General features: G+C 55.5%; 1 protein-coding gene across 1 annotated transcript; it reads left to right on the plus strand.

Annotated features, from left to right (window-relative positions):
* On the plus strand, nt 1-14,000 carry VDR (vitamin D receptor). The gene is made up of 10 exons (XM_032094142.1): nt 1-100; nt 970-1,024; nt 6,436-6,586; nt 8,359-8,489; nt 10,740-10,924; nt 11,029-11,152; nt 11,552-11,723; nt 12,162-12,313; nt 12,591-12,707; nt 12,926-14,000. Exons 3-10 carry the CDS (start codon nt 6,438-6,440, stop codon nt 13,183-13,185), a joined length of 1,290 nt encoding a protein of 429 aa, XP_031950033.1. The 5' UTR covers nt 1-100; nt 970-1,024; nt 6,436-6,437; the 3' UTR covers nt 13,186-14,000.
* The last annotated feature ends 832 nt before the right edge of the window (nt 14,001-14,832 follow it).

Below are 14,832 nucleotides of genomic sequence, written 5' to 3' on the forward strand. Positions count from 1 at the left end.
AAAGGCGGCAGCGGCCGGGGCCGGGGGGGCGGCGGGGTCGGAGCGCAGGTACCGGAACACGGCGAGCACCGGGATACCGGGCTGGGGACAGCGGGACCAGGTCAACACCCTCTTAGTGCTCGCCGGGGCTCTGGCGCTCCTTGGGATGCAGGGGGTGCCCGCTGCGGCAAACCGGGGACGGCAGTTCCCGTGGGCACCGGGGGGTGCGGGGGCCGTGGGGTACCGTGGGGGTGAAGGGACGCGGGCACGGGGTACTCCCAGGATGTCCCCGCCGGCAGGAGGGGCACGGGGAGGAGGGCGTGGAGGCTCCCCGGTGCTGCCGGTGCTTCCTGGTTTGGGCTCGCGGTGTTCCCGTTCTGGTTTGGGTTTTTTTCCCGTGTGAGTTTGAACCCCCCGGTGCCCTGGGAGCGCTTGGGGGTCCCCGGTGAGACCCCCTCACCTCCGTGTCCCCCCTCAGCTGGAGGCTCTTGGGGCTTTCCCTGCGAAAATTAGGATCCCCCTTAGGGTTGGGGATGTCCCGGTCCCTCTCAGCCTCTCTGGGGGTGGCTCCTGGTTTTGGGGTGGTCATGGACTACCCAGTCTCAGCCCTGACTACCCCCAGAAATTTGAGTTCACCCCGGAGTTTTGGGGTGCTCCGGGGCGTCCCCACATCCCGGAAAGGCACCGCTGTCCCTCCCCGCTCTCTGGGGTTCCCCCTTTCTGCGGGGGACTTCGAAACCGGAGAATTTCTGGGGGCTTTGGGGGTGTTCATGAGATTTTAGGCTCTCTTGTAATGTTATTTTGGGGTTCCTGGGTGCTGTCGGGGGTATTGATGTGATTTTAGGGTTTCCTGGAAGGTGATTTTAGGGTTTCTGTCTGCTCTCTTGATTCAGCGTCCGACTCAAACCCACGTTCAAGGTCCCAAAGCGGGGTTTTTCGGGGGCTGAGCCCCCGGCACGGCATTAATCCCCCTTCTTTTTAATTCCCCAGAGCCTTCCTATATTTTGGAGCGATCCCGAGCCGTGCCAGGACCAGGAAAATAAAGGTACGGGGGGGATTTTCTGCACCACAATTGGGGGATCCTCCCCGTGGCACTCTAAACGTTTTTGGGGCGGTTTGGGGCCGGCAGAGGCGGCTGAGCCGCTCCTTCCTCTCGTTTTCAAGGCTGGAGCTTTGAGAAAAGTTGGGGTTTTTTTTTTTCTCGGAAAGAGGTTTTCGGGAGAAGCGACGTTTTTGCGGCGTCTCCTCCTCCCCCGGAGCAGCCCGTGACTCATCTTCCTCCGGCTCGGGGAAGGAGCCGCGGCCGCGGCGGGACACGCGGGGGGAGCGAAAATCCCGGGAGACTGGGATTAAATCCGGGGAAGTTTGGGTTAAACCCAGGGGTGAGGGCAGCAAAAATCCACGGAAATTCGGGTTAAACCCAGGGGTGAGGGCAGCAAAAATCCACGGAAATTAAGATTAAAGCCGGAGTGAGGGGAGAAAAATCCAGGGAAATTAAGATTAAACCAAGGTGTGAATGGAGCAAAACTCCAGGGAAATGAGGGGAGCCAAAATCGAGGGAAATTGGGGTTAAACCAATTCGCGAGGGCATCAAAAATCCAGGGAACTGAAGATTGAAACCAAGGGGACCAAAAATGGCATAAATGAAGTTAAATAAAGTTTAAAAAGCCCCGGGATCGGGCTGGATCTGGTGGAAATGGGGTGAAATAAAGGGGGGAAAATGCCAGGGTGAGGTTGGGTTCTCTCTGGAATCCTGGAGCAAGGAAAGTCTGGGATATGACGACGACGATGATGATGATGGGAGATGTCTGCCCCAGATCTCCAGGGCGTGACCAGATCAGGGCTGAGATGTCCCAGCAATAACAAAAATCCCCAAAATCAGAATTTTCCCGCGCTGGAAATACCCCTGGGGTCGTTGCTGGGGGTTGTTTCCCTGAATCCTGCTGTGTTTAGGGAGAAATAAATGGAATAAATAGAAAATCCAGGGGTTTTTTTTTTCCCATTTAATGGCTAACCCTGCTCCAGGAATAATTTTTAACCTCCTGTGGCCGAGCCAAAGCAGAGCCAGCCTGGCCCAAGCTCTCGGAGGGGAAATTCTGGAATTGTCAGGGATTGGGACAGGGAAAATCCCAGTTCAAGGTGAGCTGGGATGGAAATAGGAACCTAAAAAGGAGAGAAATGGGAAGGGGAACGGTTCTGGGAATTAAAAATAAAAATAAATCAGGGAGATGATGGGGAAAGCGAGGGGAGCAAAAATCCAGGGAAACCAGGGCAGCAAAAATCCAGGGAAATGACGATTGAACCGCGGTGAGAATGGAACAAAAATCCCGGGAAAGGCCGAGGAAGGTCCAGGACTCTCCGAGGCTCTGAAACGGAGGGAGCTGATGGGGACGGCGCCTCCTCCTCCTCCTCCTCGTGCCAGGGCCTGGGGTGGCACTGCCCGGATGTCCCCGGTGCCACCCCCGGTGCCACTTCATCTCCAGCCGCTGCTGATTCAGCTCCTCCTCGGGCCCATTTCTCTTATCTCGGCTCTTATCAGCTCAACCCTCGCCCTTTTCTGCCGCTAATAAATGGGAAAAGGGTGGAAAACAATACCTGGAATCTTTATCCGGGCATCCAAAGGCCTTTCCTCGTTCCCGGGAATCCCAGGGAGCTGCTCCAGGTTCTCCTGGGCAGTGGAACAGCAACGCTGGGGAGGGATTCTCCTTTCCTGGAGCGATTCCTGAGCGGTTTTGTAACTCCCAGAGAGTTTTGCTGGAGGCAAGTGGGCTGGAAAAGGAGATTTTTGGCACATGAGGCCTTCCTGATTTTTCTCTGGAAAAGTTTGAGCCATTTCCTGAGGGTTTTCCCACCTTCTCCATGCCCCAGGCGTGGCTGCTGCTCCAATTTCCCAATTCCAGGCTGCAACAGTTCCGGCTGCTTCATCATTCCCACTCGTCCTCCTCTTTCCTTGGGCAAGATGAGGCTCTGGGGAACGAGAATTCCCTTTTTCACCTGGCATATCCCAGGTACAGGGAACGGACAGAGATTTGGGGGTCTCCTGAAGTGAAAATTCCCTTTTCCCTCAGGCACATCCCAGGGAAGGGACAGGAATCTGGGCGTCCAGGCACATCCTGGTTCCACCTTTCTCCGGGGAAAACACAGGATTTTGGGGTCTCTAAAGGCTCCCAGCTGTAAGGAGGAGAAGCTGCAGTGAGAATTCCCTTTTCCTCCAGGCATATCCCAGGGGAGGGACAGGAATTTGGGGTCTCCTGTCCCTGCTGCCCCAGAGAGCTCCCTAAAAACGACCCCTCCTCCCAAAAAATCCGTCCCAGCTCCATAAATCCCCTGCTCCAGAGTCTGACAAGGCCCAGCTCTATTGTAAGACCAGGATGTGTCCCCTGGCTCACCTGGGAGGGGACAGCAAATCCCAGATTTCCTGGGAATCGCCACAGCTGGGAACCACTTGTGTCCCTCCACACCTTCCCAGGGCTCTTCTGGGGCTGTTTCCAGCACAAAAAGAGATTTTATTCCACAGCACGGGGCTGGTGCTGCCCTTCCACTTCTGCTTTGGGAATTTTTCCGTACGGAGAGCCCTTCCCAGCACAGTTTTCCTGGAATTTTGCTTTTCCCCCCATTTTCTCCTGGCCTTGTGGTGCAATTCCTGTGCCTGGAGGAGTCCTGAGCTCCACAATCCGTTCCTGAGGGGCTGGGACACTCCAAGAATTCCATGGGAAAAACCTGGATTTGTGTCCTGCTGCTGCCCAGGGTGGCCCCTGCCCTACCCAAAAATTGGGATTTTGGGGCTGTTTCATTCGTGGGAAATTCCCACTCCCAGAAACTCTTCCTGCTGCTCCCCAGGGGTGACAATTCCAACCAGGAGAGTTGGGGACAAAATGTCTGGGAATGGCTATGTCCCAAAGCTGGCAGGGAAAAGGCTGAGGTGGGATCTGATTCCCAAATCCAAGGGGGATTTGAGATCCTTGAAGGAGGGGGAGCAGGTCCAGGGCAGGGCTTTGCTCACAGCACAAAAAAATGTCATTTTAGGGTCCTTTTCCAGCACAAAAAATGTCATTTTAGGGTCTTTTCGCAGCCCAGGAACAGCTGGGAAGAGCAATTCCCACTGCAGCTGGACTGGGAATGCTGCAGCTCCTCTCAGGAAGGGGAAAAGTGGAATTCCCTCTCAATTTCTGAGCAACTCCAGCAGCAGGAAAATTGCCAGGGAAGGAGCAGGGCAGGGCCTGGCCCTGTCACGTGCTGGGATCAGTTGGAATTTTCTTCCTGGCTTGTCCAGACAGGTGGGAAAAGCCAGGATTTGGGATCCAGCTCGTCCTTGTCCCCTTCTCCCTCTTCCCGCTGCTCCTTTCTCCGCATGGGTATTTCCCCACCTTCACGGATTAAATAATCCATTAATTAGCAATTGAAGCAGCTGGAAAAGTCGGAAGTGGAGCAGGTGCAGGGAATTCGGTGCTTTAGGAGCTGTTGGGCCTCTGGAAAGAGAGGATTTGAGGTGGATTTTGGGTGGATTTTGGACGAATTTTGGACGTCCCACACCAAAACTCCCCCTCAGCCAAATCCATGGGGTTTCTCCTGCTGGGAATGGGGTTGGGTATTGGCCTTTACCCACTGGGAAAGTTGGGAAATGAGTTTCCTGTGGGGCAGGGCCCGATCCCACGTGGGATCCCAAGGCCGCAGGTTCCTGACTCTTCTTTGCAGGAAGGAGCTGGAATCCTGGAAAATTCCAACTTGGGATCGTCCAGTCCCACTCCTGGCCCTGCACTGGACGAAAAAATCCCAAATATCCAAGAGCATTTTCCAAAAATTCCTTGGGCTCTGGCAGCCTCAGGGCCGTGCCCTTTCCCTGGGAAGATTTTTCCAGTGCTTGACCACCCTCTGGATGATGAATTTTCCCTAATATCCACCCTAAACCTCCCCTGGCCATTCCCAGGGTTCCTGTACCAGGAAGATCAGACAATCTTTGCTCCAATCCAGGGAATTAAGGCTGGAATTCCCCAAATTCCAGCTCCTCTCCCCAGTCCCTGTTTTTGGGGCAGATTTCAGGAGCATTTTGCTGGAATTTTTCCTCCCTCTGGAGCAAAAAAAAAAAAAAAGCCCAAGGGAGGCTGGAAATTATAAAAAAAAAGAATCCCGGATGAAAATTCCTGGGAATTGCATTTTACCAGGGTGGTTTTCTCTCTCTGGAGGGTGACGGAGCCAGAACCTGTTTGGGAATATTTCGAAATCAGGGAGAAGCTCTGGAGGAGTTTTGGAATTTGCCACAAGCAGGAGCAGCTTCTCCCTGACAGCCTTCCCTGGATTTTCCCACTTAAAAGGAGCAGTGGGATGCATTTGGGACACAGGGAATGTCACTCCGAGGGTTTAACCTGGAACATTCCCGCATTTTTATGGGACCAGAAGTGCCAGCTCCAGGGGGAACCTGTGAAAGTGGAATATTCCCAATTTTTTATGGGATACAGAGAAAACTGGGATCTATGGATCCCAAATTCCTCATCCCAGAGTTCCCTCCCGTGTCAGGGCCAGGAGCTCCGGAGTTGCCGGGCTCGTTTTTCCCAGCTGGAATTCCCGGGGCGTTGCATCTGCCCCTGCTCTTTGCTCCGATTCCGTTGGGAAACTTTCACCCCTTCCCCGTCCCGGTTTTCCTCGGGATTTTGTTTATCTGGAACGTCCTCATGGAGCAGCTCCTGTGGGATTTCGGGAGTTCTTTGTTTGGGATCGGTTTTGGGAGAGGATTCCATGGGACCTTCACAAAATACGGGAAGGGATCCCCAGGGATCTTTCAGCCCACCCCCACCCCCAAGGCCCGGCTGGGAAAATGCAAATGAAAGCAAAATTCTGAAGGAATTAAAGGAATGAAGGTGAAACTCCAGGCTTTGGTTGGGAATGGCGGGAGAGGAGAGCTGGGAATGCTGTCCCAGGGAATTCCAGGGAAAGCCCCAAAATCTGGCTCTTGACCCAAAATCGCCCTCAGGAATCCCAAAACTCCCTCTCAAAATCCCCCTCAGGAATCCCTGGAAAACAGTCCCAAAGCAGAGGATATTATTGAATTGGGATTTAATGGGATTTGAATGGATTTAAAGGATTCCAGCGCTTGCTGCCGCTGGAATTTGGGAACGGGTGGGTTTGGAATGGAAAAAAGGCAAATTCCTTGCCAGAGGCACCGGGAATTTTTAAGGAGCCTCGGGGTTGTTTTGCCTCATTAGTGAGGCGTTAATTGAGCCTCTTCCAGAGCTTTCCCGGCATTCCAGAATCCCAAAAACTGGATTTTTTTGGGAGGTTTTAATGCCCAGAGCCAATGGGAATAAAAATTCCTTGCCCAAATCAGTGGGAATCCAAGGAAAAATCCTAAATTTTAGAAATAATTTTAGGAATAAACACCTGGTTTTGCCCCAAATCAGAGGGAATTAAAAGAAAAATCCCGAATTTTCATGACAAATCCCAGCTTTTTCCCCCTCCCAGCCATGGATCCGGGCACTTCCAGCACCTCCCTGCCCGATCCCGCCGGAGACTCCGAGCGGAACATTCCCAGGATCTGCGGGGTCTGCGGGGACAGAGCCACCGGCTTCCACTTCAACGCCATGACCTGCGAGGGCTGCAAGGGCTTCTTCAGGTGGGCCTGGATCCTCAGGAATGTCCCCATCCCAGAAAAAACTTGGGATTCCCAATGGGAATCCAATGGGATCCCGGAACAGGCCTGGAATTCCAGGCGGTTCTGCCTTCCCAGGGTTTAAGGGGGGGGAATGTTTTGGTTTTTTGGTGGTTTTGGAACCTTGGGATGGGTTTTTCCCTGTTTTTCCAGGGTTTTCCATGGAGCTGGGAGCCTTGCAGAGCTCCAGGGAAAGGGGGGAGTGTGGGAAAACTCTGGCGTCACAAATTGGGGTTTTTCCCGAGCCAAAAAGTCCTAAAATCTCCTCAAAAACTCTGGGATTGGGGGATGTGGATGGGCAGGGGATCCCCTGGAGCGGCTCTTCCCAAAATCCGGTGTTTCCAGGGAATTCTGCCGACCCCCCTTGGGAATTCTGTCCCTTGGGAATCCTGCCCCATTCCCACTTTCACCTGGAGCCCTCCCAACCCAATTCCCACATTCCAGGCCGGGAATGAGGCCTGGAATCCACTATTTTTAGCCTCTGGGATCCCAAATCCTCCTGGGAATGGGCGACTTGGGAAGGTTTTCATGGAATTCCAGCCAAGCCCGGCTCCAGTGTCACCCTGGGAGCCTCTGGAGCCACCCAAGCTGCAATTTTCATTCCCAACCTGGAATTTTGGCCTGCCCTGAGCCCCCGGAGTGTTTTTCCCTGCTCCAAGGCCCCGTTGTTTGCACATTCCCAGCCTTTCCCTGGGTTTTTTTGGGAAACAAGGAGCTTTTTGTGCACCAAAATTGTGAATTTTGGGGTGTCCATGGCTGAATTCCGAGTGCTGGGATTGTTTGTCCCCATTGGGGACAGCAAAATTCCAAAGGTTTTGGAGGAATGGGGGAAAACAGGACCCTGCCATCCATTTTTCCAGGATGAATTCCCAAAAATCCCAAATTCCTGGCAAGTAAGGGCAGAGTGAAGCTGCTTTGTTGATATCTCCGTTCCTAAAACCAGCTTTTGATTCCTGGGGCTGCAGCCTGAGGAAATATTGGGGATTTTTATCCATATTGGGGATTTTTTTTTTTTACCCATATTTTTAGCCACAGCTTCCCTGGGAATTCCATTCCAGGGCCTCACAGGGAGGAATTCCTTCCCAAAATCCCACCAACCCCTTTAGCCTTGGCATATTCTGGCTCAGACCCTTTTCCTTTGGACGAGTCTGGCTCTGACCCTTTACCCTTGGCCAGCTTTGTCCCGAGGCTCGGCGTTCCCGTTCCGGCTGTGGTTTCGCTGCAGCTCAGGGCTGTCATTTCAGGCTCCTTCCTCTCATGTCCTGCAGCGAGAATTCCTCTCCCTGCACACCCAAAATGTGCTCAGGCCAGTTCTGCCAGCAAAGCCGGGCTTAGGGCAGCTCAGTTTAAACCACACGGCCCCAGCTCGGGTTTATTTGCTGCCGGGGGGGTTTCTCTGCAATCCTTCCAGCCTTCCACCCTCCTGGCCTTAAAAATCCCTCACCCTAAACCCTTTTGGTTTAGACCCAAAAATCTGCTTAAACCCAGCAGGTTGGGCTGGGCTTAGAGCGGCCTGGTTGAGTGGAAGGAGCTCAAGCCGGGTTTAAGGTCATTTTCTCCCAAATCATTTTAGGATTAACCCGTGGCTGAACCCCTCGGATGTTTCCCTGGGGGAAATTTCCTTTTTCCAGCAGTGCCTGCAGCTCCCAACTCAGCTGATGTTTGCAGTGTCAGCCAAACCAGTGGGAATTCAGTCCAAAAAGGTGGGGTTTTCCCCTTTTCCTGCTTTTTTCCAGGAGGAGCATGAAGAGGAAGGCCATGTTCACCTGTCCCTTCAGCGGGGACTGCCACATCACCAAGGACAACCGGCGGCACTGCCAGGCCTGCCGGCTCAAGCGCTGCGTGGACATCGGGATGATGAAGGAATGTGAGTGTCCAGCTCCCGGGAATGACCCCTGGGAATGCTCCAGGGGCCGTGCCTGGTCCCTTTTCCGTGTGCCTGGTGCCAGGGCTGGGATTTGGAACATCCCAGGGGGATGCAAAGGGCAGGGGAAGCAGCGGGTAATGATTGAGAGGAGCTGGTTTAATGATTCCTTCCCACTCTGGAGTTGTTTTTCTCATGGATTTTCCTGGGTTTTTTGTGAAAATCAGCTCCGTGGCTCCCAGCAGCTCTGAAAATCCTCTTTTCCAGTATTTTCCATGCTCTACAGGGAGAGCTGGAGGAGCTTCCCCATCCCCGTGGAGCCGGGTTGGGTTTTCCTCCTCTCCCTCTGGGATTTTTTTTTTCCGAGCCTTTTTTCCATGTGGGATAAAGCTGGGACTTAAGTCAACAGCAGAGGGAATTAAAGCAGTTTTTAAGCCCAGTCCAAACACACAAATGTGGCCCAAATGTTTGTTTTCTCCAGGTGTATTTAGAGATAAGTGGCTTTTAAAAATAAATGTGTTTGAGGTGTGCAAGGCCTCCTGGAGAGCTCCAACCAAACATTTTCTGCTGGGAGATTGTGGCCAGGGTGTCCATGGAGCTGGAAACTTGGGATGTGGAAGCAAGGCCCTTTCCCTGATGTGCTGCACAGGGAGCAAACAGAGCCTGATGTCACCCCAGGGCTTCCGTAAAATCAAAATTTGGAGGTGTTTGTGGGAAAAAAATGCTCAAATTTTCAACGATCCTGATGGAAATCCCTGGATTTTATTCTTTGGGATTGGCAGCTTGGTGAGGGCAGAAAAGGCCACACTCCACACTGGCTGTCCCCAGATTTTGGGGGCTGTCCCTGTTTTTTGGGGAGCCCCTAATGAGGGAAATGCTTTAATTTGCACCAGCAGCCAATTAATTACCCAGGAAAGGCTGGGAAGTTCCTGGGCAGCAATTCCAGGGGGTTTTCTCCAGGTTTTCTCCATGTTTTCCCCACAGGAGTTAACATGTAAACAGCCCCGTTAGCAACTCCTGCCTGGATTAACCAAAACTGACCCAGAGAGGCTAAAAATAGCTAAAAATGGACTTTGCCACCGGAAAAATGAGGGAGAACCAGGGGTTGGGGTTATTTTTAGGTGGAAGAAGGGAATCTGGGAGGTTTTGAGGCCCTGTTTTCCACAAGGTGTTGGGATCCAGGGCCAGTTTGGGATTCAGGTCTGGGAGTGTGGGATGGGCACGAGGAGGAGGAAGATGAGCAGGGCAGACCCTCGTGCCGGGGGTAATTTGGGCTCTGGCAGCCACGGAGCTGCCAATGGGGGAGGTGGGAGTGAGTTTTCAGCCCCAACCAGACCTTCAGAGCTCTGCCAGGCCCCTCTGAGATTGTGCAAGGCTGGCAAATGGAGAATGGAAAATGGAAAATCGCCCTTGGCCAAAGGAACAGGGGAGGCCGAGGGCTCCTCACCTTGAGCTCCTCCTGCTGACCTCTCGCCCTAAATTCCACCTTGACTCTCCCAGAATCCAATCTCTGCACCCAAGGAATTTAAAAACAACCCTGGGGGGGGGGGGGGGGAGGATCTCCAATCCCTGGAGAAAAGGCTGAGGAAGGGAATTCCTGCTTTTGGGGGGATCTGTCCCACCTGGTGCTCTCGGGAATTGTGATCCCCAGAGATTTGTGCAGCTCCCTGGTTGCAAAAAAATAGCTTTTTCTTCTCTTCCAGCCCCTCTAAGGCTACTTAGGGCTTGGAGTTCTTGATAAAAAAAGTGACTATTTGAGCCCAAATTGCCCCTGGCTGCTCCTTTTCCCTAAATAAACAGGCCCAGCCTTGCGTGGAGCCCGACCTTTGGCCGCTGCCGAGTGCTGCCACCCCAATAAAAGTCATAAATCCCCAACCCTGCGGGCGGGGGGGGCTCAGCTGTGCCTTGACCTTAAAAATCAGATTAAAAGTGCCCTGAAGCAGTGCTGGACACCCCTGGGTGGCAGCTGGGAGCTGAGAGGAGCTGGAGCTGGGTGAACCTGGCGGCCCTGAGGGTTTCAGAATTGGGATTTGGGAGCACAGAGCAAACAGGGAGGGAGCAGAGCGGGCACGGGGCATGGCTGGCATGGCCTTAGTGCCCCCAAATTCTTCCCTAAAAGCACCAGAAACCTCCTGGGCACAGCAGGAAACCGGGGCCAAGGGGTTGCAGGTGGAAAAAGCGATTTTCCAGGTGCTGGGCATGGCACCCAGGGGTCATTTCAATCCCGAATTCCTCCCCTTTTCCTTTTCCCAGTCATCCTGACGGACGAGGAGGTGCAGAGGAAGCGGGAGATGATCCTGAAGAGGAAGGAGGAGGAAGCGCTCAGGGAAAGCCTCAAACCCAAACTCTCGGAGGAGCAGCAAAAAGTCATCGATGTCCTGCTCGAGGCCCATCGCAAAACCTACGACCCCACCTATGCTGACTTCACCAAATTCCGGGTACAACCCCAAAAAATCCCTTTTATCCCTCAAATTCCCCCTGCAAAACCCCCAAATCCCTCTGCCGGCCAGGCTCCTCAGGGAGTTTTCTCTGTCTTCTCCAGCCCCCCGTGAGGAGCCAGCCCAGCAGCAGAGGGGCCGCAAAATCCTCGTCCCTCCTCACCCAGGACCTGTCGTCCGAGGATTCCTCGGATCTCTTCAGCTCTGAGGCCTTCAGCACATTCCCAGGTGTGCCTCGGCTCCTCCCGGCCCTAAAACAGGATTGGGAGCGTGGGGAAGGACCCCAGGGCTCTGTTTGGGCTGGAGGTGACGCCTCAAACCACCCCAAACCCCAAATTCTGGGGCTGGCCAGAGCCCAGATTAACCCCACCACCAGAGCCCTGTTTCTCCTCCTCCTCTTCATCCCCATCCCCAGGCCTGAATCCCAAACTGGCCCTGGATCCCATTGGAAAACAGGGCCTCAAAACCTTCCCAGTTCCCTTCTCTCACCCCTCCAGAGGAGACAGGGACAGAATTGCAGCAGTTTCACCCGAATTTGCCATCCCAGACCTTTTTATTACTCCCTGTGGGGGCTCATCCAGGTGCAAACCGCCCTGGGGTCCCCTCAGAGCATTTCCCTCTGCACAGATTCTGTGGAGCCGCCACCGTTTTCCAGCCTGGTGCTGTCGGAGGAGCAGGACGAGAGCTCCTCCATGAACCTGGAGTTCTCGCAGCTCTCCATGCTCCCACACCTGGCTGACCTGGTCAGCTACAGCATCCAGAAGGTGATCGGCTTTGCCAAGATGATCCCAGGATTCAGGTGAGGCCTTGGATCCCAAATCCAGCATCTCCCACTCCCAGGAATCCCATCCTGCCCTTCACAGCCTTCCCTGTTTCCTCTTCCCAGGTGTCCCTTGGCTCTGTTCCCTTCCCAGCTCCATTTTCTGTCTCTTCCCCCTTCCTGGGGTTCTCCTCTTTTCCCAAAACCTTGGAAAATGCACCCAAATTCCATCAGGGAAACACCTGGAGCTGCTGCAGCACTCGAGGGGTTCGTGAGGGGCCTCAGGCCCTGTTCACTCCAGATTTGGGGCAAAAACCCACCTGAAAAAAAAACCTGGAATGGGAATTTCTGGGGAGGGAGGCCCAGCTGAGGGCCCGGTGACCACCCTGGGGGGTGGCAGCTCCTCCTGGCCCTGTCCCACATCCCCTCTGTCCCCTGAGCATCCTGATCCCCTCCTGAGGGAAATTCCTCTTGCAGGGACCTGTCGGCCGAGGACCAGATCATTCTGCTCAAGTGCAGCGCCATCGAGGTGATCATGCTGCGCTCCAACCAGTCCTTCACCCTCGAGGACATGTCCTGGACCTGCGGCAGCAGCGACTTCAAGTACAGGGTCAGCGATGTCACTCAAGGTAAGGGAATCCCAGCCCCAAATCCAGAAATTCCGCGGGTTTTCCCACTGTTGTGGCTTCCCTCTGTGCCCGGTTTTGTGCTGGGAAAGGGAGTGGGTTCTGCCCCGAGTTTGGGGGGCTTGGGGGCAACAAGTGGTCCTTCAATGTCTCCAGTGCCACCTCAGTATCTCGGAAAAAATCCTCTTCCAGAGGAATAAAGCCTCTCCCACAGGAAAAATCCCCTCCCAGAGGAAAAGATCCTTTTCCAGAGCCTTCTAAGGTTCTGTTCTCTCCGCAGCTGGGCACAGCATGGACCTGCTGGAGCCGCTGGTGAAATTCCAGGTGGGGCTGAAGAAGCTGAACCTGCATGAGGAGGAGCATGTGCTGCTCATGGCCATCTGTATCCTGTCCCCAGGTAGGGACAAACCCACCCTGAACCCTAAAAACCCACAGAAGCGAGGGAAGAAACCGTGAGCCCTGAAATCCCACAAAAGGGAGGGGAAAAAACCCCCAAGCACGGCTGGCCCTAAAAAGGGACAAAAAGGGAGGGATTAGGAGAAAAGGGAGTGAATCACCCCAAGCCCTAAAAAGCCCCAAAAGCAGGGGATCCCCTCAGCGCCGTCTCTTCCCCAGACCGGCCGGGCGTGCGGGAGCCGGCGCGGGTGGAGGCCCTGCAGGAGCGGCTCTCGGAGGTGCTGCAGAGCTACATCCGCGCCCGGCACGCCGCGCCCGGGAGCCGCCTGCTCTACGCCAAGATGATCCAGAAGCTCGCGGACCTGCGCAGCCTCAACGAGGAGCACTCGCGGCAGTACCGCTGCCTCTCCTTCCAGCCCGAGCACAGCATGCAGCTCACGCCGCTGGTGCTCGAGGTGTTCGGCAACGAGATCTCCTGACGGCCTGGGAAAGGGGAAAATCCGCCCTGCGTGCCTCGGGAAAAAGGGAGAAGCCAGCCTTGGTTGTGGCAGGACGAGGAGGGGACTGAGCCCGAGCAGGGGTTGGGTTTTGGCATCGCTGCTCGGGTTCTTCCCCTTCCAGGAGCAGCTTCCCCGCTTCCCCGTGAACTGGTTGATCTCTCCGTGGATGTTTTGGGGCCAGGCTGCCTCAACTCCCTTCTTTCTTCGAACGCTGGGAAGGGGAAGCAGCACGAGATGAACTCAGGGCGCTGCTGTGGGTGCCGTGTTCTGCTCCCCCTGAATCGCCACAGGGCCCGTGGGCTTGGACACCCCAAATCCCAGCCAGGAGCTGCCACGGACAGTGTCCCCACAGCTCCAACACGTCCCGGGTGCTGCTGCTGCTGGACTGGGATGAGCCAGAGGCAGCCAAGAAAGCCCCAAGAGGGGAAATTTTGTCCTCGAACCTCAAAGGGAAGAGCAGGACAAACTTTGTTTGCATTCCCTGGGAATTAGGGAGCAGGGGGATCTCCAGGAGCCACCCCGACTTTGGAGCTGGACCCCTCTGAGGGATGGGGTGATGACCCCTGGGCTGGGGCAGGGACCCCAATTCCAGCTTGGCTTCCTCCTCCTGCCGTGTTCTGGAGGCAGCTCCAGGCCCCTGTCCCCACCCAGAGAAAACCCTGGGAAGGGGGATTTGAGAGCTGGGGGGCTCCGGACCCCCAGGAAGAACCGTCACAACCCCCCCCGGGCCCTCATCAGTGTCCAGAAGGTCCCTGGCTCTGGCTAATAAACTCCTGCTTGGGCAAATCAACTCAGCCGCAGGCTCCTGTGTCCGTCCGTCCGTGTGCCCATCCCTGTGTCTCTGTCCATCCATCGCGCCCCAGGGGGGCCGTGAAAGCCCGTGTGTGTCTGTCCCAGGGGTGGGGGGAGGTGTCCGTGTGTCCGTGCGTCCGTGCGTCCGTGCGTCCGTGTGTCCGTGCGTCCGTGTCCGTGTGTCCGTGTGTCCGTGTGTCCGTGCGTCCGTGCGTCCGTGTGTCCGTGCGTCCGTGTGTCCGTGCGTCCGTGCGTCCGTGCGTCCGTGTCCGTGTGTCCGTGTGTCCGTGTGTCCGTGTGTCCGTGTGTCCGTGTGTCCGTGTGTCCGTGTGTCCGTCTGTCCGTGTGTCCGTGTGTCCGTGTGTCCGTGTGTCCGTGTGTCCGTGTGTCCGTGTGTCCGTGTGTCCGTCTGTCCGTCCGTCCGTCCGTCCGTGTGTCCGTGTGTCCGTGTGTCCGTGTGTCCGTGTGTCCGTGTGTCCGTGCGTCCGTGCGTCCGTGCGTCCGTGTCCGTGCGTCCGTGCGTCCGTGTCCGTGTGTCCGTGTGTCCGTGCGTCCGTGTGTCCGTGTGTCCGTGTCCGTGTGTCCGTGTGTCCGTGTGTCCGTGCGTCCGTGTGTCCGTGCCTGTGTCCGTGTGTCCGTGCGTCCGTGTCCGTGTCCGTGTGTCCGTGTGTCCGTGTCCGTGTCCGTGTGTCCGTGTGTCCGTGTGTCCGTGTCCGTGTGTCCGTGTGTCCGTGTGTCCGTGTGTCCGTGTCCGTGTGTCCGTGTGTCCGTGGCCCCGTCCCGCTGTCCCGGTCCCGGCCGCCAGGGGGCGTTCGCCACACCCAACCGCGAGGG

This window comes from Corvus moneduloides, chromosome 30, assembly GCF_009650955.1.
Source record: "Corvus moneduloides isolate bCorMon1 chromosome 30, bCorMon1.pri, whole genome shotgun sequence".
NCBI lineage: Eukaryota > Metazoa > Chordata > Aves > Passeriformes > Corvidae > Corvus > Corvus moneduloides.

Bases quoted from the DNA above. Each gene is read 5' to 3' on its own strand.
- VDR (XM_032094142.1), top strand. From the start codon at position 6,438: ATGGATCCGGGCACTTCCAGCACCTCCCTGCCCGATCCCGCCGGAGAC. The intron at 8,490-10,739 runs GTGAGTGTCCAG...TCCTTTTCCCAG, and splicing joins CATCGGGATGATGAAGGAAT to TCATCCTGACGGACGAGGAG. The intron at 11,724-12,161 runs GTGAGGCCTTGG...TTCCTCTTGCAG, and splicing joins AAGATGATCCCAGGATTCAG to GGACCTGTCGGCCGAGGACC.